The following is a 22,461-nucleotide window of genomic DNA, read 5'->3' as shown; positions in this document are numbered from 1 at the left end:
AAACGTAGCAGCTGCAAATTTCAGCACTGAACCTCTCCAGCTCACAGATATTTTTAGACAAAAAATTTCACCTCCAAGTGGGTCTTTGGAGACATGGGTGATCACGCCGATCCTGGATGAGCCCCCAAATGAAAAACTCCAAAAGGAGCCCCTCGCTCAGGCCTCAGGACAATAACAGACACCCAAGAACTCACGATAGACCAAGATTGTTGCAAACCACATGAGGCTTTATTCAGGGAAAGCCAGAGCTCTGGGGATGACTCATATCCCACGCAGGGGTAGAGGAGTTGACCTCGAGGGGAAAGAGGTCCCAGTTTTTATAGGCCCTCAGGGGAGAAAGGAGAATGGGGGGAGTAGGGGATTTCCAGATCTAAACAATATCTATTCTAAAATGATTGATTCTTCAAGAAATGGGTATGGGAGGGGTACAAGGAAAGATTCTAATGAAGGTGCAGCAATGGGCACACACCTGGTCAGAACACTGGCAGACACACAGGTTCGAGGAGCGGCCAAAGCATTGTGCACCTTTATTTTTCTAAATTAGTGAAGCTAGTTCTACTAACAGTAAAATCTATTTTGCCAATTTCAGGGCTTCTGAGACCTTTTACATTCTGCCAGGATCTTTCAGTATGTGACTGGTCTTATTGTAGCTTGATATGTGGAGTTTGGTTGATGTCCCTGGGATGTCTGTGTTTACTGAGGGGAGGCAGGATAAGGGGTGGATTTGAGGGAGAAGGGAGGTAAAGGAGAGACTGGGGGGGGGGGAACAGGGAGGGAAATCTGTAGTTAGTCAGGATGTAATATATGAGAAGAATAAAAGTAAAAACAGATATAAAGCAATGGGGGCACGGCAGGGGAGGCAGCTCAGATTACTTAGTTTCAAACTTGAGCTGCTATGTAAAAACACAGTGGTTTGTGATTGTAATTAAAGCAGTGAGAAAGCAGAGGAGAATCTCTGGGGTTTACTGGCCAGGCAGCCCAGACAATCAATCCCACGAGTTCCAGGCCACTGAGAGATATTGTTGAAAGAAAGATGGAGAGAAAAACAAACAGACAGGAAAGAAAGAAGGTACACAAAGAATGAGAACTAAGTTGCTGCCTGATCCCCACAGGCCTGTGCACTTGGGCCCACAGACATATGCACCTCAGACACCACTATGCTCCCCTTTTAATATAGACCTTAGACTCTTAGTGAAAATTGGCCTATGGGCCTTCCCCAAGACCGGAGTCTAGTGCAGGGTGCTTTATTTCCATGTAATAAATCTAGTGGAAGTTCCAGTCTCCCTGTACCTTCTGGCTACTAACTCGACACTGTGAGAAAGAAGTTTTGATCTCTGTCATATACTATGGATCATTGTTGTGTCCATGATATGAAGTGCCAGGGAAACAACACATTGGAAAAACTCGGGGATCCCTTTCTGAAATACCAATCTCAACTTACAGGTACCTAATTCAGTACCTTCTTCACTGTCTAGCCTTGTAGCCCTGCCACATACATCATAGTCCAGTGCTCTTTTTTTTTTTTTTTTAATCCCTTTTTGAGATTTTCACTCAACTTCTTTTTTTTTTTTTTTTGGTTTGGTTTTATTTCTTTTCTTTTTTTTTTTATTACGTATTTTCTTTAATTACATTTCCAATGCCATCCCAAAAGTCCCCCCCTCCCCCTCCCACTCCCCTACCCACCCATTCCCATTTTTTGGCCCTGGCATTCCCCTGTACTGGGGCATATAAAGTTTGCCTGACCAATGGGCCTCTCTTTCCAGTGATGGCCGACTAGGTCATCTTTTGATACATATGCAGCTAGAGTCAAGAGCTCTGGGGTACTGGTTAGTTCATAATGTTGTTCCACCGATAGGGTTGCAGATCTCTTTAGCTCCTTGGATACTTTCTCTAGCTCCTCCATTGGGGGCCCTGTGCTCCATCCAATAGTTGACTGTGAGCATCCACTTCTGTGTTTGCTAGGCCTCGGCCTAGTCTCACAAGAGACAGCTATATCACCGTCCTTGCAACAAAGGCTTGCTAGTGTATGCAATGGTGTCATCGTTTGGAGGCTAATTATGGGATGGATCCCTGGATATGGCAGTCTCTAGATGGACCATCCTTTTGTCTCAGCTCCAAACTTTGTCTCTGTAACTCCTTCCATGGGTGATTGTTTCCAATTCTAAGAATGAGCAAAGTGTCCACACTTTGGTCTTCGTTCTTCTTCAGTTTCATATGTTTTGCATATTGTACCTTATATCTCGATATACTAAGTTTCTGGGTTAATATCCACTTATCAGTGAGTACATTTCATTTGAGTTCTTTTGTGATTGGGTTACCTCACTCAGGATGATGCCCTCCAGGTCCAACCATTTGCCTAGGTATTTCGTAAATTCATTCTTTTTAATAGCTGAGTAGTACTCCATTGTGTAAATGTACCACATTTTTTGTATCCATTCCTCTGTTGAGGGACATCTGGGTTCTTTCCAGCTTCTGGCTATTATAAATAAGGCTGCTATGAACATAGTGGAGCATGTGTCCTTCTTACCGGTTGGGACATCTTCTGGATATATGCCCAGGAGAGGTATTGTGGGGTCCTCCGGTAGTACTATGTCCAATTTTCTGAGGAACCGCCAGACTGATTTCCAGAGTGGTTGTACAAGCCTGCAATCCCACTAACAATGGAGGAGTGTTCCTCTTTCTCCACATCCTTGCCAGCATCTGCTGTCACCTGAATTTTTGATCTTAACCATTCTGACTGGTGTGAGATGGAATCTCAGGGTTGTTTTGATTTGCATTTCTCTGATGATTAAGGATGTTGAACATTTTTTCAGGTGTTTCTCAGCCTTTCGGTATTCCTCGGGTGAGAATTCTTTGTTCAGTTTTGAGCCCCATCTTTTAAGGGGGTTATTTGATTTTTTGGAGTCCACCCTCTTGAGTTCTTTATATATATTGGATATTAGTCCCCTATCTGATTTAAGATAGGTAAAGATCCTTTCCCAATCTGTTGGTGGTCTTTTTGTCTTATTGACGGTGTCTTTTGCCTTGCAGAAGCTTTGCAGTTTCATGAGGTCCCATTTGTCAATTCTTGATCTTACAGCACAAGCCATTGCTGTTCTATTCAGGAATTTTTTCCCTGTGCCCATATCCTCGAGACTTTTCCCCACTTTCTCCTCTATAAGTTTCAGTGTCTCTGGTTTTATGTGAAGTTCCTTGATCCACTTAGATTTGACCTTAGTATAAGGAGAGAGGAATGGGTCGATTCGCATTCTTCTACATGATAACAACCAGTTGTGCCAGCACCATTTGTTGAAAATGCTGTCTTTCTTCCATTGGATGGTTTTAGCTCCCTTGTCGAAGATCAAGTGACCATAGGTGTGTGGGTTCATTTCTGGGTCTTCAATTCTATTCCATTGGTCTACTTGTCTGTCAGTATACCAGTACCATGCAGTTTTTATCACAATTGCTCTGTAGTAAAGCTTTAGGTCAGGCATGGTGATTCCACCAGAGGTACTTTTATCCTTGAGAAGAGCTTTTGCTATCCTAGGTTTTTTTGTTATTCCAGATGAATCTGCAGATTGCTCTTTCTAATTCGTTGAAGAATTGAGTTGGACTTTTGATGGGGATTGCATTGAATCTGTAGATTGCTTTTGGCAAGATAGCCATTCTTACAATGTTGATCCTGCCTATCCATGAGCATGGGAGATCTTTCCATCTTCTGAGATCTTCTTTAATTTCTTTCTTCAGAGACTTGAAGTTTTTATCATACAGATCTTTCACTTCCTTAGTTAGAGTCACGGCAAGATATTTTATATTATTTGTGACTATTGAGAAGGGTGTTGTTTCCCTAATTTCTTTCTCAGCCTGTTTATCCTTTGTGTAGAGAAAGGCCATTGACTTGTTTGAGTTAATTTTATATCCAGCTACTTCACCGAAGCTGTTTAACAGGTTTAGGAGTTCTCTGGTGGAATTTTTAGGGTCACTTATGTATACTATCATATCATCTGCAAAAAGTGATATTTTGACCTCATCTTTTCCAATTTGTATCCCCTTGATCTCCTTTTGTTGTCGAATTGCTCTGGCTAGGACTTAAAGTACTATGTTGAAGAGGTAGGGAGAAAGTGGGCAGCCTTGTGTGGTCCCTGATTTTAGTGGGATTGCTTCAAGCTTCTCACCATTTACTTTGATGTTGGCTACTGGTTTGCTGTAGATTGCTTTTATCATGTTTAGGTATGGGCCTTGAATTCCTGATCTTTCCAAGACTTTTATCTTGTCGAATGCTTTTTCCGCATCTAACGAGATGATCATGTGGTTTTTGTCTTTGAGTTTGTTTATATAATGGATTACATTGATGGATTTTCGTATATTAAACCATCCCTGCGTCCCTGGAATAAAACCTACTTGGTCAGGATGGATGATTGCTTTAATGTGTTCTTGGATTCGGTTAGCGAGAATTTTATTGAGGATTTTTGCATTGATATTCATAAGAGAAATTGGTCTGAAGTTCTCTATCTTTGTTGGATCTTTCTGTGGTTTAGGTATCAGAGTAATTGTGGCTTCATAGAATGAGTTGGGTAGAGTTCCCTCTACTTCTATTTTGTGGAATAGTTTGTGCAGAACTGGGATTAGATCTTCTTTGAAAGTCTGGTAGAACTCTGCACTAAACCCATCTGGTCCTGGGCTTTTTTTGGCTGGGAGACTATTAATGACTGCTTCTATTTCTTTACGGGATATGGGACTGTTTAGATCGTTAACTTGATCCTGATTTAAGTTTTGTACCTGGTATCTGTCTAGAAATTTGTCCATTTCGTCCAGGTTTTCCAGTTTTGTTTTCTATAGCCTTTTGTAGAAGGATCTGATGATGTTTTGGATTTCTTCAGGATCTGTTGTTATGTCTCCCTTTTCATTTCTGATTTTGTTAATTAGGATGTTGTCCCTGTGCCCTCTAGTGAGTCTAGCTAAGGGTTTATCTATCTTGTTGATTTTCTCAAAGAACCAACTCCTCGTTTGGTTAATTCTTTGAATAGTTCTTCTTGTTTCCACTTGGTTGATTTCACCCCTGAGTTTGATTATTTCTTGCCGTCTACTCCTCTTGGGTGAATTTTCTTCCTTTTTTTCTAGAGCTTTTAGATGTGTTGTCAAGCTGCTAGTATGTGCTCTCTCCCGTTTCTTCTTGGAGGCACTCAGAGCTATGAGTTTCCCTCTTAGAAATGCTTTCATTGTGTCCCATAGGTTTGGGTATGTTGTGGCTTCATTTTCATTAAACTCTAAAAAGTCTTTAATTTCTTTCTTTATTCCTTCCTTGACCAAGGTATCATTGAGAAGAGTGTTGTTCAGTTTCCACGTGAATGTTGTCTTTCCATTATTTATGTTGTTATTGAAGATTAGCCTTAGGCCATGGTGGTCTGATAGGATACATGGGACAATTTCAATATTTTTGTATCTGTTGAGGCCTGTTTTGTGACCAATTATATGGTCAATTTTGGAGAGGGTCCCATGAGGTGCTGAGAAGAAGGTATATCCTTTTGTTTTAGGATAAAATGTTCTGTAGATATCTGTCAGATCCATTTGTTTCATAACTTCTGTTAGTTTCACTGTGTCCCTGTTTAGTTTCTGTTTCCACGATCTGTCCATTGATGAAAGTGGTATGTTGAAGTCTCCCACTATTATTGTGTGAGGTGCAATGTGTGCTTTGAGCTTTACTAAAGTGTCTTTAATGAATGTGGCTGCCCTTGCATTTGGAGCATAGATATTCAGAATTGAGAGTTCCTCTTGGAGGATTTTACCTTTGATGAGTATGAAGTGTCCCTCCTTGTCTTTTTTGATAACTTTGGGTTGGAAGTCGATTTTATCTGATACTAGAATGGCTACTCCAGCTTGTTTTTTCAGACCATTTGCTTGGAAAATTGTTTTCCAGCCTTTCACTCTGAGGTAGTGTCTGTCTTTTTCCCTGGGATGGGTTTCCTGTAAGCAGCAGAATGTTGGGTCCTGTTTGTGTAGTCAGTCTGTTAGTCTATGTCTTTTTATTGGGGAATTGAGTTCATTGATGTTAAGGAAAAGTAATTGTTGCTTCCTTTTATTTTTGTTGTTAGAGTTGGCATTCTGTTCTTGTGGCTGTCTTGTTTTTGGTTTGTTGAGGGATTACTTTCTTGCTTGTTCTAGGGCGTGATTTCCGTCCTTGTATTGCTTCTTTTCTGTTATTATCCTTTGAAGGGCTGGATTCATGGAAAGATAATGTGTGAATTTGGTTTTGTTGTGGAATACTTTGTTTTCTCCATCTATGGTAATTGAGAGTTTGGCCGGGTATAGTAGCCTGGGCTGGCATTTGTGTTCTCTTAGTGTCTGTATAACATCTGCCCAGGCTCTTCTGGCTTTCATAGTCTCTGGTGAAAAGTCTGGTGTAATTCTGATAGGTCTGCCTTTATATGTTACTTGACCTTTCTCCCTTACTGCTTTTAATATTCTCTCTTTATTTAGTGCATTTGTTGTTCTGATTATTATGTGTCGGGAGGAATTTCTTTTCTGGTCCAGTCTATTTGGAGTTCTGTAGGCTTCTTGTATGTTCATGGCCATGCCATTCTTTAGGTTTGGGAAGTTTTCTTCTATAATTTTGTTGAATATATTTGCTGGCCCTTTAAGTTGAAAATCTTCATTCTCATCAACTCCTATTATCCGTAGGTTTGGTCTTCTCATTGTGTCCTGGATTTCTTGGATGTTTTGAGTTAGGATCTTTTTGCATTTTCCATTTTCTTTGATTGTTGTGGCGATGTTCTCTATGGAATCTTCTGCACCTGAGATTCTCTCTTCCATCTCTTGTATTCTGTTGCTGATGCTCGCGTCTATGGTTCCAGATTTCTTTCCTAGGGTTTCTATCTCCAGCGATGCCTCGCTTTGGGTTTTCTTTTTGTGTCTACTTCCCTTTTTAGGTCTAGTATGGTTTTGTTCATTTCCATCACCTGTTTGGATGTGTTTTCCTGTTTTTCTATAAGGACTTCTACCTGTTTGGTTGTGTTTTCCTGTTTTTCTTTAAGGACTTGTAACTCTTTAGCAGTGTTCTCCTGTATTTCTTTAAGTGACTATTAAAGTTCTTCTTGATGTCCTCTACCATTATTATGAGATATGCTTTTAAATCTGGGTCTAGCTTTTCGGTTGTGTTGGGGTGCCCAGGACTAGGTGGCGTGGGAGTGCTGCGTTCTGATGATGATGAGTGGTCTTGATTTCTGTTAGTAGGATTCTTACGTTTGCCTTTCGCCATCTGGTATTCTTTGGAGCTGTGCAGGATACACTCGGTGGGGTCCTGGAACCAAGATGTCTGTGCAGAATACACTCGGCAGGGTCCCGGAACTAGTGTCTGCTGCCAATGCTCAGGCAAAGCGCTCCCGCGCCAGGCAGATCCCAATCCTCAGAATTCTTAAGATCGCTTGGTGGGTGTTGTGGGTATCTCGCGGTAGTCAGCCGACTCTGAGCCCTAGCTACCCCAGTGCTGCTCGGCAGTCCAGTGCTCTTAAGATCCTCTCTGAGCACATCGTCTTGGCACTTGATGATAATTATAAGGATCAAGTGCTGTGATTCTTTGCTTTATGAGACATATTTTTCTGTAGACATGATTCAACCTATGCCCATGAATGACCTATTTATTTTCTGAACTCAGTAAGAAGTAGTCAGCACTTTCTGAGAAGTGTGATCTTGGACAAATTCTCTCAGGATCAAAGCAGGCTATAGTCCTCTGCACTGCCTTTGTGGACTTTAAGATTCTCAGGTTTTTCTACGCATTGTTCATCTGGGCAGGATCTAGCTTTGCAGTTATATCCTCAATTGATTTTGATAGCTACCATCTCTCAGGTCTCACTTGGGCCATGACCTGGAGACTTCAGATTTCTCATTTATGCATACAGCCCACTGGCTGCCTGCCACCCTCGGCCCCAGCACTATCCAGAAGTATAGCTTTGGGAAAATGTCACTTTCCCATTTGCCTAAGCGATGAAGCAGCATCAAATTAAAAAAAATATTTTCTGCTTTTGTTTACTTTGCCTTTAAGCCATGTTTAGATTTCTTGTCTGGGACAAAGAAAATAGAGAATCCACTCATCTCTACATAGAACAAACTCTACAGAATTGTAGAAAATTCAAAATTTTGGATAGACTCATTTTCACATGAGAACTTTTCATATGTTTGTTTTCCGTTGTAAATGAGAAAAAAATAGCACTTATAAGTTAGGCTTTACAATCAGGAAATAACATAATGAAATAGAGATCTTATAAAACACTAGAGACAATAGTGGCTTTATTTAAGTATCAAATACTTTCGGACAGGAAGTGTCTCTTAGCTGGGCACAATAGGGATTACAGAATATCAGCATGTGGGAATCAGAGGTAGAAGAGTTCAGAGTCCACTGGGCTATGAGATTCTCTCTTAAACACCAAAACCAAAGCAGCAATGCATTTCCTCTCATGTACCTGTTCCTGTTTTCAGAGCCATTTTTACTTTGGAAAGACCTTTTCTGTTGACTCTCCTCTCTTGAAAGGAGATGCCTAGAATCACAGTGAGAGTCTTGAAGTGTAAAAATGCCTTTCTTCAGTGACTCTTCAACCATGACATGACTTTCTTGGGTTGTCAGTTGTAGTACTAAAGTCTTTTAGTTCATAAAATATTATACTATAAATTGTGAAAGTTTGCAGAATAAAATTAATTTGTAGTTAGTAGCTCTATGTATCAGCACTTCTGGAAGGTAAATAAAACATAACAATATTTGGTTCTTCAGAAAAATATCTTCTTTAAGATCATGGAATATGTATTTCCATTAACTTGATAAGGAGTTTCCAATATTTTTAGCAGTTGAACCATGTACTAGAATCACGGGAATCATCAACTCTTCTTATTTGGAGGTTAAATCTGTGTTGAACTGATTGGTGAAAGAAATAGAAATTTTCTGGAAATAAGAAAGATATTTATCATATAATACATGAAGCTTTCAGATTTTGACTAAATCCTGAGTGTTGCATGCCATCAATATGCATACCTTTTACATCTGCTGTATAAGTAGTACTGCTATTACTTTTAATACTTAACAAAATGGAGAAAATATATTTATACTCACCTCCTTTTTGGAAAACATCATCAACTTTATCATCAATTCCAGGGAAGTCTTCTGCTGTTAATCTGGGATAACCTGGATCCATAGACTGTGTATTTTCATCATACCTGATCAAAAAGTGTTTAAAAGTATTAGGACCTTTGACCAACCATGAAGATTGCTTAAAATACGTACAGAAAACACAAGAGTATGGATGCTATAAAATGTTTTAATTCTTGAGATTAGAAAAGAGTGAACTGGGTGAGAAAATGTAGGATGTTGGCTATACCAAAATATGCATAAGGTAAGGTCCTTCTAAAATCCAATGAACTACACAGATGTTTTCTTAGGGTAAAATACTTTGTGAATGGTAAATTTAGGCCAAAGTAGATGAAGAAGTTGATTGCCTTTACTCCCCAACCTTTCCATAGCACAGAATACCAAGACAGGCTCATTGGATTCCCCGTACAAGCAAGCACATTGCAATACCTGTTAGCACATGGTAATGAACACTCAGTGGCTACAGCCATTTATATAAAAGACAGTTGCTTAACATCATTTGAAATGCATTTAAAGATCTTTCTGTGTAGAAACAACTTGTAACATAGCATTATTCAGATTTAAGTCTTTACCTCCAGTACATGTGGTCAACAAAGAAGTATGTTTTTCCAGTCTCTTCCTCACAAACAGCAGCATCAATGTGTGTCACATTGCTAGGGAAGCCAAAGAAACTGTGGATGTCTCTGGGGAATCCTCTCAGTACACTCTGCTCTTGAACAGCCCATACTTTGCTGCCTGTCAATCAAATACCACAAATGACTCTCCTTGTCTACATTTTCAGGTAAGTTTCGTAAAGCTGGAACAGTGTGTCCTAGCTACAGACTGCAACTGTGCTGCGAAGGGCTTAGTGTCTTCTCTGTTGAATGTTGATATCAGGATCCAATCTCAAAGCAATTAAATGAGTTTGCCTTTTGTTTGATTGTTGTGTTTTTGAGACAAGGAACTTACTGCAACCTACTTTGGTCTAGAATCCACTATATAATTTACAGCAATCCTCCTGCCTTAGACCCTTAACTGTTAGGAGTAAAGGCATGAGCCACCAAACCTTGTTTATATGAGATTTTCTTTTCTTCCCAGGACATTCTAATCTGTAACATGCTTTGAAAATTATCTCATGTTCCCCTCCCCCATTGCAGTTGAAGTTCCTTTCCAAAGCCAGACCCTCAAACAACCTTAATTTCTAGTCCATTTTGTAGTAACAAATTTCAACAGCATCCTACAAGGTAGATGTGTAAATTTGTGCAGATTCAAGACTGTTATACAAAATGATATCAAGGAAAAAATCTCTGGGATGACAGGCAGAGAAACATGTTACCACTGTACTAGAAGTCAGTCATCAGTGCCTCGTCTGCCTACCTGCTGATGGCTTTCCCCCCTCTCAAGAGGGTGCTTCACATCACAATGGGGGTTGAGGGAATTGCATATACAAAATCTTTTTGTGTCATATTTTGTAGAATTGGCTCATGACTCTCAATTTTATATCTGAGCACTCCCAGGCATATGGAGGAAGTTTAAAACACAGTAATTGTGTACAAGATCTTAAATGAGTCTAAAGAATTAGAACTCTAGTCATTTAAATCTTAATAAAATTATGCTGAATACACAATATAAATTTTAACTAAGTTGATGAGCTCCCATAAACTTACTTGGAGAAGCTTGAACATTCAGAAGTCTGTGCAGTGAATGTAGCTAATACCCTTTTATCTCAGTACAAAACTGAATGAAAATTTAGTTTATAAAAACAAAGAGAAACAATTAGAAACATTACCTTTGAAATAGCGGACTTGATCTATCATACTAGCTTCATAAGCAGCGTCAAGTTTAACTGGAAGATTTGGCCAGAGAATACCTATTAAATTGAGCTCAGGTTCTGGCATGAATCTATTTACCCGAATGTAGAACCTGATACAAAAGGGAGAGAAAGTGTGGCTGTCAGTGGGTCTCTCAGCAATCTCCAGCCTCTTCTCACTGCAGCGGTCCTGTCAGCAAATGTCTACTGTCTCACTGAAGGAGGGGTAAGGCATGAAGGTTTCTGCTTGACGTGCTTGTTTCTTGATGGAAATACTCATGCTGTGGCAAATGTTGAGACCGACAGTAACATATCACATGGAATCCCGATCATTTGGAGACACAAATGGCATAAGCAAACTGGAGACTATAAGGAGTAAAAGGTATTGTGAATAGGAGTGGGCTAGAGCAGAGGGGTTAAGTGCTAGCCTGGCGTGCGTAAAGCTCTGAGTCTGAGGCTCAGTACTATTAACACCTTCAGTGAAGGTGATGACAAAGCAATGCTTTATTTCTATTACTGGTGGTTCTAGTATAATTTAATTTAACCTTGATATTGGCTGTGATTCACAACCAATTTTCATAAACCTTCTAAATATATGGTTAGCTTTGGTGAACCATGAGGAGCATGTGACCAACTGCAATATAGCATCCTGTGCCAATATACTGTATTTAGTGAAGGTCATTCATTATCTCTGAGTATGTGGTGGTGCATGGATAATCTTGTGGATCCCCAAATCCAGGGAAGATTAAAATCACTATAGGTGATTATAATTTTCTAATTTATGAGGCTACCATCACAGACCCCTATATTACCACCTCCAGTTCCTCACCCAGCCAGATCTTCCACATTCTTCATCAGGGCCTAGCCTAGTAAGTCTCCCTGATCCTCTCTAACCTTTCAGTTTTAACCTGGGTCCCACATCCAGCATCCCAGCTTAGTCTACCTGAACCACAAAATTGAGACTTTTGCTAACACTCTACCTTGTTCCCCATAGCCCACACACTCTACCAACACTATCTCCAACCTTTCCACCCAACCAGGCCTCCTTTTGTACTCCATGCTTAGACCAAGAGTCACAGGACATCATAGTTAAAATGCTAAATATATGTATCAAAGAAAGTGTACTGAAACTTGCAAGGGAAAAAACACAAGCCACATATGAAGGAAAACAAGTTAATAACACATATCTCAATGGAAACTTTGAAAACCTGAAGAGCCCACATCAATATATTTCAAGTTCTAAAAAGTTATGTCAGGTAGTCTAGGTTAATACAGCCAGAAAAACTACTACCTTAATTGAAGGAGAAAGAAAAAGGTTCCATGATGTAAACAACCTAAAAGCATTTTATCTAAAACCCAAATCTAAAGAAAATACAGGAAACAATATTTAAGCCTGAAGAGTGATGTTGGAAAAATATGAAGTTATTAAAATACACTATATCATTGAGAACACAAATAACCACATGTATCAACAACATGACCATAGTTCACACACACACACACACACACACACACACACACACACACACACACACACGGAAATTACACACCAATACCCTTGGTGAATATAGACTCAGAAATACTTAATGACATACTTGAAAACAGAATGCAGACATTCATAAAAACAGTTATACACTATAATCAAGTTGACTTTATCTCTAAAATGGAGAGATGGTTCAATATATTTAAGTCAATAAATTCAATTAACCACATAGGTGGACTTAACAAAAATCATATGATCATATGAATGGCCACAAAAAAACTTTGACAAAATTCACCATGCCCTTATGATACATGTTCTAGAGTATGTAGGACTACAGAAAACACACCCCAAAACAATTAAATGTATACACACACACACACACACACACACACACACACACACACACATATATATATATACACACATATACAAATATATATATATCAAAGCCTACATCATTCTATATAGAGAAAAGTTTGAAGCAATTCCACTGAAGTTGGGATCAAAAACAGGAAGGCCCACTATCCCTACCTAGTCTTTCTCACCATCATGCTCATAGTACTTATTAGAGCAATAGATCAAGAGAAGGAAATTAAAGGGATGCAGAGAGGGAAGAAGTCAATCTCCCTTTATTTGCTGATGAGTTGCTATTATACATTAGAGATCCCTAAAATTAAGATCCCTAAACCAGAAAACTTATAGAAACATTAAACAAATTCAGAGCATTGCAGGATACTGAATCAGCTCACACAAATAAATAGCTTAGCTTTACATCAACAGCAAATGTATGGAGAAGGATACACTCCCATTCAAAATAACCTCAAAGAAAATATAATGTCTAGGAATAAACCTAACCAAGGAAGTGAAGGACCTATAACATGAAAACTTCAAACCTCCTTAGGTTCCACAAACTAGCTACAAGTACTCATTGTTGAAGTTAACTCCTATTCAGCTCATTGAACATGGAGAAATCAAGATGGTGCCTACTGTGAAGCCTTCACCCATACTAAGTTTGGTACAGGAAGGAACCTGAATGCTACCCAAAGAGAAATGTAAACACCAACCCAGCTACAAATCCTTGAACTACAGTGGTGTTCTGCTTGTAAGATATAGTGGTGCAATGACACAAAGTTGTGAGAGCAACCCAACAATATCTGATTTGACTTAAGGTCCACTCTACCAGATAACACCTATACCCAGTGCTGCTTGGTTGACCAAGAGCCAAAGACTAGATAGCCCAGGGATCTAAAGTAAAACAAGAGTTCTCTCTCTCTCTCTCTCTCTCTCTCTCTCTCTCTCTCTCTCTCTCTCTCTCTCTCTCTCTCTGTGTGTGTGTGTGTGTGTGTGTGTGTGTGTGTGTGTAGCAATAAAATGAAGCATCTTCCTGCAGTAAATGGAAACAAATACAGAGACTCACAGCCGGACAATATGCAAAGAGTGAGAGACCTTAGAAAACTCAGCTCTAAATAGATGTCTCCATCAAATCTCTCTCCTCAGGGCTCAGGGAATCCTGTGGAGGAGTAGGAAGAAAGAGAATAAAAGCCAGAGGGGATAGAGGACACCAAGAAAATAAGGCCCTCTAAGTCAATATGTATAATTAATTTGTGACATATGATCACCTGATTAATTGCAGGAACTCTCAGAGACTGAGCAACATACACAAGGGCTGCACGGGTCAGTAGGAAGTTCTCTATGAATATTCTATAGCTCCAAGTTTAGTGTTAGTATGTGGTTCCTGTGTGTGCATATGAGAGAATCTGTTGTGCCTTCTCTTGGGCTCTTTTGCTCCTGTTTGCTTATCTGGTCCAACTCTGATTTATTTGTTTTATCTTACCTCATTTTATTGTATTTTATTATTGTTCCTTAAAAGCCTGATGCTTCCTAATAAAAGCTAGAAAGGGAGTGAGTCCAGATGGGAGAGAATCTATGTCAGCTCTACATATGGCACAGGATTAATAACCAAAATAAACAAAAACTCAAAACACCAACACCAACAAAACCCAAATGACATATTAAAAATTGGGCTTGGGACCCAAAAAGAGAATTCTCAAAAGAAGAAAAGAGATGACTAGGAAATGTATCAAAACCAGTCTATTCTTTCTAGCAATTAGGCAAATTCAAGTCAAAATACCTTTGAGAGTTTATCTTAACCCAGTCAGAATGGAAATGACCAAGCAAACAAAGAACAATGAATGCTGCATGGGGGCTGGGAAAGAACAAAAAGGGTCTCCTTCACTGTTGTTAGGAGCTGCAAACCAGAGCAGTCACTGTGGAAATCAGTGTGGACCCACCCCTTGGCATATGCGCATAGGTATTTGCTCATCCATGTTCATTGCTGCTCTATTCACAATAGCTAGAGAATGAAAGTAACCTACATGTCCTTCAACTGATGAATGGATAATGAAAATGTGGTTCACATACACCATGAGCTATTATTCAGCTGCAAAGAGAAAAAGGAAATTATGAACATTGCAGAGAAACGGATGGAACTAGAAAAGATCATATTGAATGATGTAAGCCAAAAAGACAAACAGCAAATGTTCTAAGTTGTTGGAGGCTCCTACCTCTAAATCGTCCGATGTGAGTACATACCCTGCAATAACTACAGTAATCAAGAAAGTAAAAAGGGGTCATTACCAGGATAGGAAGGTGGGAGCAATCGAGAGGAGAATGATATGACACAAGTGACTTGATCAGAAAAACGGGAAAGGGGTAGCTCTAACTAGGAAGGGGGATTGAAATAAATACACAAGGAGGGAGGAGATGTCTGAAAAAGTAATAAGAAATCATACTATTAACTATCATCCTAAGAAAAACCCTATAATATGCATAAGTCGCTACATAAATAGACATATATAGTTTTAAGTAAGATTTTTCCATCTGGGCTAACAATGATCTCTCCAAGAGCCAAAGACCACCCTATAAACCCCCAACACTATTATGAGAAGCCCTCTTGTGAGTTCTTGGTCAGGATTGTCCAAGAGACTCCTAAAATATTATGGGCTATAGCTGATGTCCTTGATTGCTCTCTATAAGTGGAAGATAACTCCCCTGTTACTAAAGACTTTGTACACTTCAGACACAGGGCCTAGAGGCTCTTGAGCTGAAACTAACCTGAAAGCCTCTTTCCCAAGGACTAGCTATCGTGATGCCAGAAGGTGCCATGCAAGCTTCCAAAGGAGGGAGGCAAGCAGCAGTCCTACCCAGCTATGGCAGCTATGAACTTCACAAATGAGCAGCCTGGCATTATAACCTAAGGGTGCAGTAGTGGCTGGCATGCATAACTTGAAGGTAACCAACAGCTCTCTAATCATACTTCAGACATGATCAATAAGAGATAAACTGTGCCAGAGGTAGTGGTGTTGTAGATCTTGACCACTTAACTAGCATAATCCCTAACTACATTCTAAATAATTGTTCTTATACCCATAAATAAATGTAGTATCCACCCCTCAACAAGGAAATTTCTCTTTGCACCAGACAGAAAACACTACAGAAAACCATAACAAATCCAAATATAGGGTTGTAGAGCTCAGTCTGAGTTGATATTTCTAAAAAGCACTCCCATATTTAAGGCTCAGGGATCACTGAGGAGGTAGAGAGAGTATAAGAACCAGAGCACCAGAGTTTGCTGTGAGATTGTCTCCTAGGAGTGTCTGAAGCTACACCTGTAAAATCTCATCAATGACTACATAAACATGGGCTGACCAAGGACAATACAATTGCCACAGTAGACCAGTAAGGCCCACAAGAGCTCAGCCCCGCCCCCTCCCCCCCCCCCCCAAAAAAAAAAAAAACTACAGGCAACTAAGAGATACTGGAAACATGAGAGATAGTCTTCTCAGGGAAAAGCACACCAATTGGTTAACTAATACCAAAAGCACAGCCCTAAAAATATAAATACAAATAACAGGATTCAGAGTGAGCAGTTTATATTTAGGGATTTGCATATGTATATACATAGGCACATGTAAGAACAATGATAAAAAGTCCCTGAATCTGAAAGAGAGCAAGGAGGTATGTATGGAAGGGATTAGAGGGAGGAAAGGAAATGGGGAAATGATCTAATTATATACCACAGAGGTTGTGAGCTAAGATGCTGGTGCTGGAGTTCAAATACGGGTCCTTTGCAGGAGCACCACGTGCTCTTAACTGTTTAGCTGTCTCTCCAGTGCAAACTGGAACTTTGGAAGCTCCTAGCTCTACCTTTCATGTGCTGTGATTACAGCTGTGTCCTATCATACACGGATTTATTTGATGCTTCAGATCAAACCAGTTCTTTGTGTATGGCCGATCTACTAAACCACATTCCCAGCCCTTGAGATTTCCTTTAAGGCTACATTTCAAACCTTCCCATCATGCAGGACCCAACCTTATCTTTCATTCTCATAAGTAGTAAAGAAGATCCTAGAAAGCACTTGGAGCCAATATCTGAATGTGGATGTAGATGTAGTCACAACATAGCCAGCCAGCACCAACTGTGCTCTGAGAAGAAGAGCTGGAGAGATACAGGGCTGTGGAGTTCCTATGCCATGTTCACTTTTTTGGTGGGGAGCATCAGGTATGCTTCCTGGATATGTAGAAATTGTTGTGGTGTGGAGGATGCAAGTGTAGTCCTTCTGTGAAAAGGGACCAGCATGCTTCTAGGTCCACACACTGACAGGGAGTTTTACTTCCCTCATATGTGGAAGGATGCACAGCATCCTGGCTGCTCTTCTCTGCCTGGGAGAAGATCTAAGGACTCAGAACTCTTTCAGCAATGGCTTCTTCCCTTCTCTTTCCTGAGCCTCTAAAAGGGCTGAGAGACCTTTCAGAAGCAGAGAAAAGCTGATAAAAGGTTTAGAGGGGCATATACATACATAATACATACATACATACATACATACATACATACATACATACATACATGCATACATACATACATACCCACACATATTGTTGGGAAAATGTATCTTAAAAGAGTTTCTACTTGTAAAGTACCATCATACTTATCAACACACAGATCAACATACCTAAAAGAGGTCTGAATTGGGGGTCAGGAGACTAATATATATTATACTACCCATGAGCTCTGAGGAACTCTCCCTTTTCCATGCCCTAATTTACAGATCCATAAAGTGACATATTTTCAGGTTTTCCCTAAAGTGATACTATCTCTGAACAAGTTGACCTAATGCATGTGGAAAATCAGTCATTATAAGTTGTAAAAATTAAGAAAAGAGGGGGAGGAGAGAGAGAGAGAGAGAGAGAGAGAGAGAGAGAGAGAGAGAGAGAGAGAGAGAGAGAGAGAGAGAGAGAGAAGAAATGTAAGCAATTGCTACTTTGTAGTGTGAGGCTAACACATGAGCCCTATTGGTGGCTTATAATAGTGAATAAAGAGCCTAGGAAACAATGATGATCTTACCTGCCTTTGAAGAAAAACACCTCTCCCCTAAATGTAGTTATAGCATCAAAGGTTAGATCACCATTACATGGATGTGGTGTTGTTGCACCTGTTGGCTGGATGGGATTTGGGGAAGGTCCTAAAGAATAGAAGAGAGCTGGAGTTAGTCTCCATGGTTCTGAAAGGCCACCTGGAGGGTGAAAATGCCTTCGACTATGCAGCTAAGGTTGGTTCACTTACCATATAAGTCCTGGATGCGATTAATATCATCCTGGTTTAGCACAAAGTCTTCAGTGTACCACGTGTAACTGGGGAACATTAGTGCTCCTATATCACTAGAATGAGTGAGCCCAAGGGAGTGACCCAGTTCATGAGCCGTAACATAGAACAAGTTGAAATCTGGCAGGACAAAGAGATCAATCTAATTATTAAAAATGGTTTTGAGATATTATTAAGGAAATAATCTTCCAGGGTAAACATTCACACCTTCTTAGTCACTTTTTAAACTACACACATGCATATACAGTCTTTTCCTGATAGTGGAAGTGTGCATCTATTAATAATAAGGAGGCACAGCCAAGCTTACACTCTAGGGTTATATTATACAATAGAGCTCTTATTGACTTAAGGTCCAGCTCAGCTGAGTCCATGTTAACCCTGAGCTGGGAAAAGATCCGTCTTAGAGGAGCAATGAAACTCTGCTAACAGTTTGTACTTCTTATTTACAAAGCTGATAGACACACAGTGTGTGAAAATTTGAAATTACAGAAAACACCTTCTTATCATTCAGTCTTCCAATTTAATAACAAATTTGTTGTTTTATTGCATCATTCCTGTAAGGAAAATTCCAGGCCCATAAGAAACATATTAAATATTCAATACCTCCTTCCTTTTGAAAAAAATTACTTTATTTGTTTAGAGTATCTTTGTTTGCTCATGTGCGTGTGCATGTGTGTCTGTGTGTGAGCATGAGTGCACACTCACACATGTGTTCGTAAACACAGTGTGTACTGAGGATGCCTGTGTAGAAGGCAGAGAACAGCTTAAAGGATTCAGTTCTCTTCCACCAAATGGGTTCTGAGAATAAAAATGAGGATTTCAGATGTCACATCTCACAAACCCTCTGAATTTTAGTTTTTATTCTTCTCTCATTTAATATATCCTGAATGTACTGCAGCCTCTCTGCCTTCTACCTCTTCCAGCCTTCCCTTGACTTCCTGTCTCCCTTCTATCTTTTCTGTTTCCCTTTAGAAAAGAGCAGCCTTCCCATTGATATCAACAGCACAACAAGATGCCATAAGACTATGTGCAAACCCTCATATTAGTTTGATGAGGAAACCCAGTAGGATCAAAAGGCTCCTGAGCACAGGCAAAAATTAAGAGACAACTCCATTCCCACTGTTAGGAGTCCCATGAACGTCTCAAGCTAAAGAACCAGAACTTTTATGCAGAGGACTTAGCACAGAGAAGCTTTAGAGTGACCTGTTTGCCAGGAGGAAGGCAATATGCAATCAGAAAATACTCATGTCTCATGCTTCTCAGTGTACTCCTAAGTCTCTGAGTGGTGATAGACTATTTGCTTCAATTAACGCATTCTGCCTACTGCAAGGAACTCGGAAGGTCCAGGTAAACTGCAAGAAACAATGTTGGTGAACTTACTTTCACTGCTGTTGGTCCACGTCTCATCAAGGTCATAATGAACATCACCCCCCAAACCTGGGCCTGGCTGGAAAGTGTGAGCAAGCTTATAGTTAGGTCCATCAAATGGGTTGTTGTCACCATGGTCTGCAAGAAACAAAAATTCATCAAAAGGCTCACTTAGTTCTCATGTTGGTTAGCTCAGAGTTTTGTTGAGCAGTCAATGTTCTTCCATCCATTGTGATACTACTTTCCTCTTCGGCTCCAGAAAATCAATAATGTTCTTCAACAAGGAACTCTTCCTACAAAGCAGAAGAGGTTGAAGGGCAAAGTGAGGGTGAAGAGTTTACCTCCTCTGTGGAAGGAGAGCACAATATCGCCTTCCTCCTCAAAGACTCTTTGGAACGTAAGTGGTGTCACATCACTCCAGACTCTAAAGGCTCTCGCGATGGCATCTTCCACAACTGCTTTTGGCAAATATGGTGTGTAGTTTAAAATGCTAAGAAAATAACATGGAGACACAGTGGATCTTGTTTCCTTCTGTCCCAGTGGTATAGATATGCCCCCGTTGTGACTCTCCTTCTAGTTACCTGTATGTCAGATGTGTTTTGGTCAACGAGGATTGTTGTGAGTAATGGCATATGGGGCCACATCAGGCACCCCACACCTGGGCTTCTTCATAGCTCTCAGGGTTTCAGGATCTGAATTTCCAGTCACTTTCAGCCCAAATAACTGCTGCATTTGCCTCAGCTTTTCAGCCATCATCTCCTTGCCATTCACGTTTTTAGCTTGCATGTTTTTGCCCAAGTTGTAGTAGTTTTCCAGGTATTTCTGATAAAATATAACAATAATGAACTACTAGGGTCTGGAGAGATGGTCCAGCAGATAAAAGCACTTACTGCTGGCAGAGAGTACAGGCCCAGGTGATCTGAAGATTCTGTTGGCCTCGACCTGGGGGAATGTACACATGGCACACACACATACACACACACACACACACACACACACACACACACACACACACACTCATAATTAGGAATAGATAAATATTTAAAGTTATTGAAAATCTAAGAGGAAAAATGGCTCTCATGGTTTTAAAATGACATCCTGATATTTTAGCCAAATAGAGAATTACTTTTCAAGCTCTGATTAGGCTTTCCTACCCTCATTATCCTAATTATTTTAGAGCAGAGACCATCCCAGCATTAACAACTGAAAAGTATGTAGTTTTGTAGGAGAGGTTTGCACTTTGTTACAAATCCACATTTATAGAGGGAGTTGCCCCTCCTTGCTTGGGTCCCCCCTACCCCAACCAGAAAGAGGTATATAGATTTGACTATACACATTTTGAGAAGGTTACATTTCTAGCAAACACCATTTCTGTAATGCAGTATTCATTTACCCAGACTGTCTCCACATTTTGCCGGTCTCCGTTGTGAAACACAGGGAAACTGTATGAGCTAGCAGCCCAGAGAAGCAACAGCAAAGGAAGGCTAGGCATGCTGAAGCTTTTCTCTGGGCAAAATCACCAGTGGCCTCCTTCCTGCCTGCTCCAACATCCTAGTCAGGAACTTCCATCTTTATATAGAGACTTCTTGTACTTCTAGAAAGCCAGAGGCTATGTGACTCATGGTTGACAACATCCTCTTCTGTAGCAGAGAAGAAATCAGACACTTTGACCTTAGCAGTTGAGTTAGGTTGGTTTGGTGCAGCAATACCAGGACTATCCAGCAGCACATGTGTGAAAGAGATGATCTTCAGCATTTACACTGCTGTCTTCTCTTATTCATATCCATTGTATTTGAAAAAGGTTCTGTCCTATTAATCCATAGAGACAGCATAGTTCAAAGTCATGTGTGTGTGTATGTGTGTCTGTATTGTGTATCTGGATATGCATATTTGTGTGTGTGTGTGGTGTGTATGTTTGTGTGTATGTGATGTGTTTGAATATGTGTATTTGTGTGTGTATATATGTGGTGTAATGTATGTTCACATGTTTTGTATGTGAACATACATGAGGTCAGAAGACAGCCTTGGTTCCTCTTCCTCAGTGACCATCCATTTTAGTTTTAGAAAGGATCCTCATGTTCTGAGCTCACCCAGCATGTCACACATTCCCAGTTCTGGGATGCTACAAGCACATACCATCATGTCTCACTGTTTCACTTGAATTCTTGGATCAAACTCAACCTTCTCTTCCCTTGCTCAGGCAGCCCTTCCCCAGTTGAGCCAGCCCTATAGTCCTCTGTGGTCCTTATACAAAGCACATTTTGCTACTCAGTTCTCTGGTTGTCTGTACACACCTTGCTCCAAGGACAGAGGATGGGATCACTGACCCTGAGTGACAGCCAATATTCAGTGCCCACACATCTGGAACTCTAGGTCATGTAGTATTTACTGGGTTTCTGAGGTCTTCTGCCTTTCAAGAACTATGGCCACAAGATTGCAAAAGTACCATGGCCTCTCTTTATTTTAATCCAGGCTTAGGCTGTGAGAACCTGCCCAAGAAGAATTCTCATCTAAGCTGGGAGAGGAAATATGAAGACTCACATAGACCCTGCTTATCAGCATCATGGGACAAAAAGGCTCCATCTCTGAAATCTGTCTAAATGTAACAGGTAAAACAGTCTAGCAAGAGACTAAGTGTGTTTCTAGGGTCTTTGCTCACTGGAGGTAGGTGACATATGTTGATACTGCACACACATACACACACACACACACACACATACACACACACACACACACACACACACACACAGAGAGAGAGAGAGAGAGAGAGAGAAAGAGAAAGAGAGAGAGAGAGGCATATATCCACACTCATTCATACATACACTAATATGCTCATCCATTCAGTAGGTCTCTCAGAGCCTCTCTTGCATAGCAACTACATGGATCACTGTGTACTGAAAGATGTTCATTCAAACACCCATGATTCATGTACAATTGAAGTGGGTGTTGACTCAAGTCATCTGTGTCCCCACTAGTGAGACAAGGTGGTCTGTCTCTAGGCTGCTCTATTTCTGTCCCTTCTCTCCTGAAAGGAACTCAACACTATA

The 22,461-nt window shown here is 40.3% G+C and overlaps 1 protein-coding gene across 1 annotated transcript; it reads right to left on the bottom strand.

Moving 5' to 3' along the window:
* Positions 1-8,233: 8,233 nt before the first annotated feature.
* Mmp1a (matrix metallopeptidase 1a (interstitial collagenase)) lies at positions 8,234-20,962 on the bottom strand. Its single transcript, NM_032006.3, is given in 11 exon segments — positions 8,234-8,908; positions 9,077-9,180; positions 9,685-9,847; positions 10,881-11,014; positions 17,789-17,906; positions 18,008-18,166; positions 19,427-19,552; positions 19,756-19,904; positions 19,996-20,018; positions 20,021-20,236; positions 20,808-20,962. Coding segments are annotated over 11 exon segments (1,392 nt in total). The 5' UTR covers positions 20,907-20,962; the 3' UTR covers positions 8,234-8,807.
* Positions 20,963-22,461: the final 1,499 nt, after the last annotated feature.

Source organism: Mus musculus, chromosome 9 (assembly GCF_000001635.26).
Source record: "Mus musculus strain C57BL/6J chromosome 9, GRCm38.p6 C57BL/6J".
Classification (NCBI taxonomy): Eukaryota; Metazoa; Chordata; class Mammalia; order Rodentia; family Muridae; genus Mus; species Mus musculus.
The sequence above is the reverse complement of the archived record's forward strand: the minus strand, read 5'-3'. Positions and strand labels throughout refer to the sequence as shown.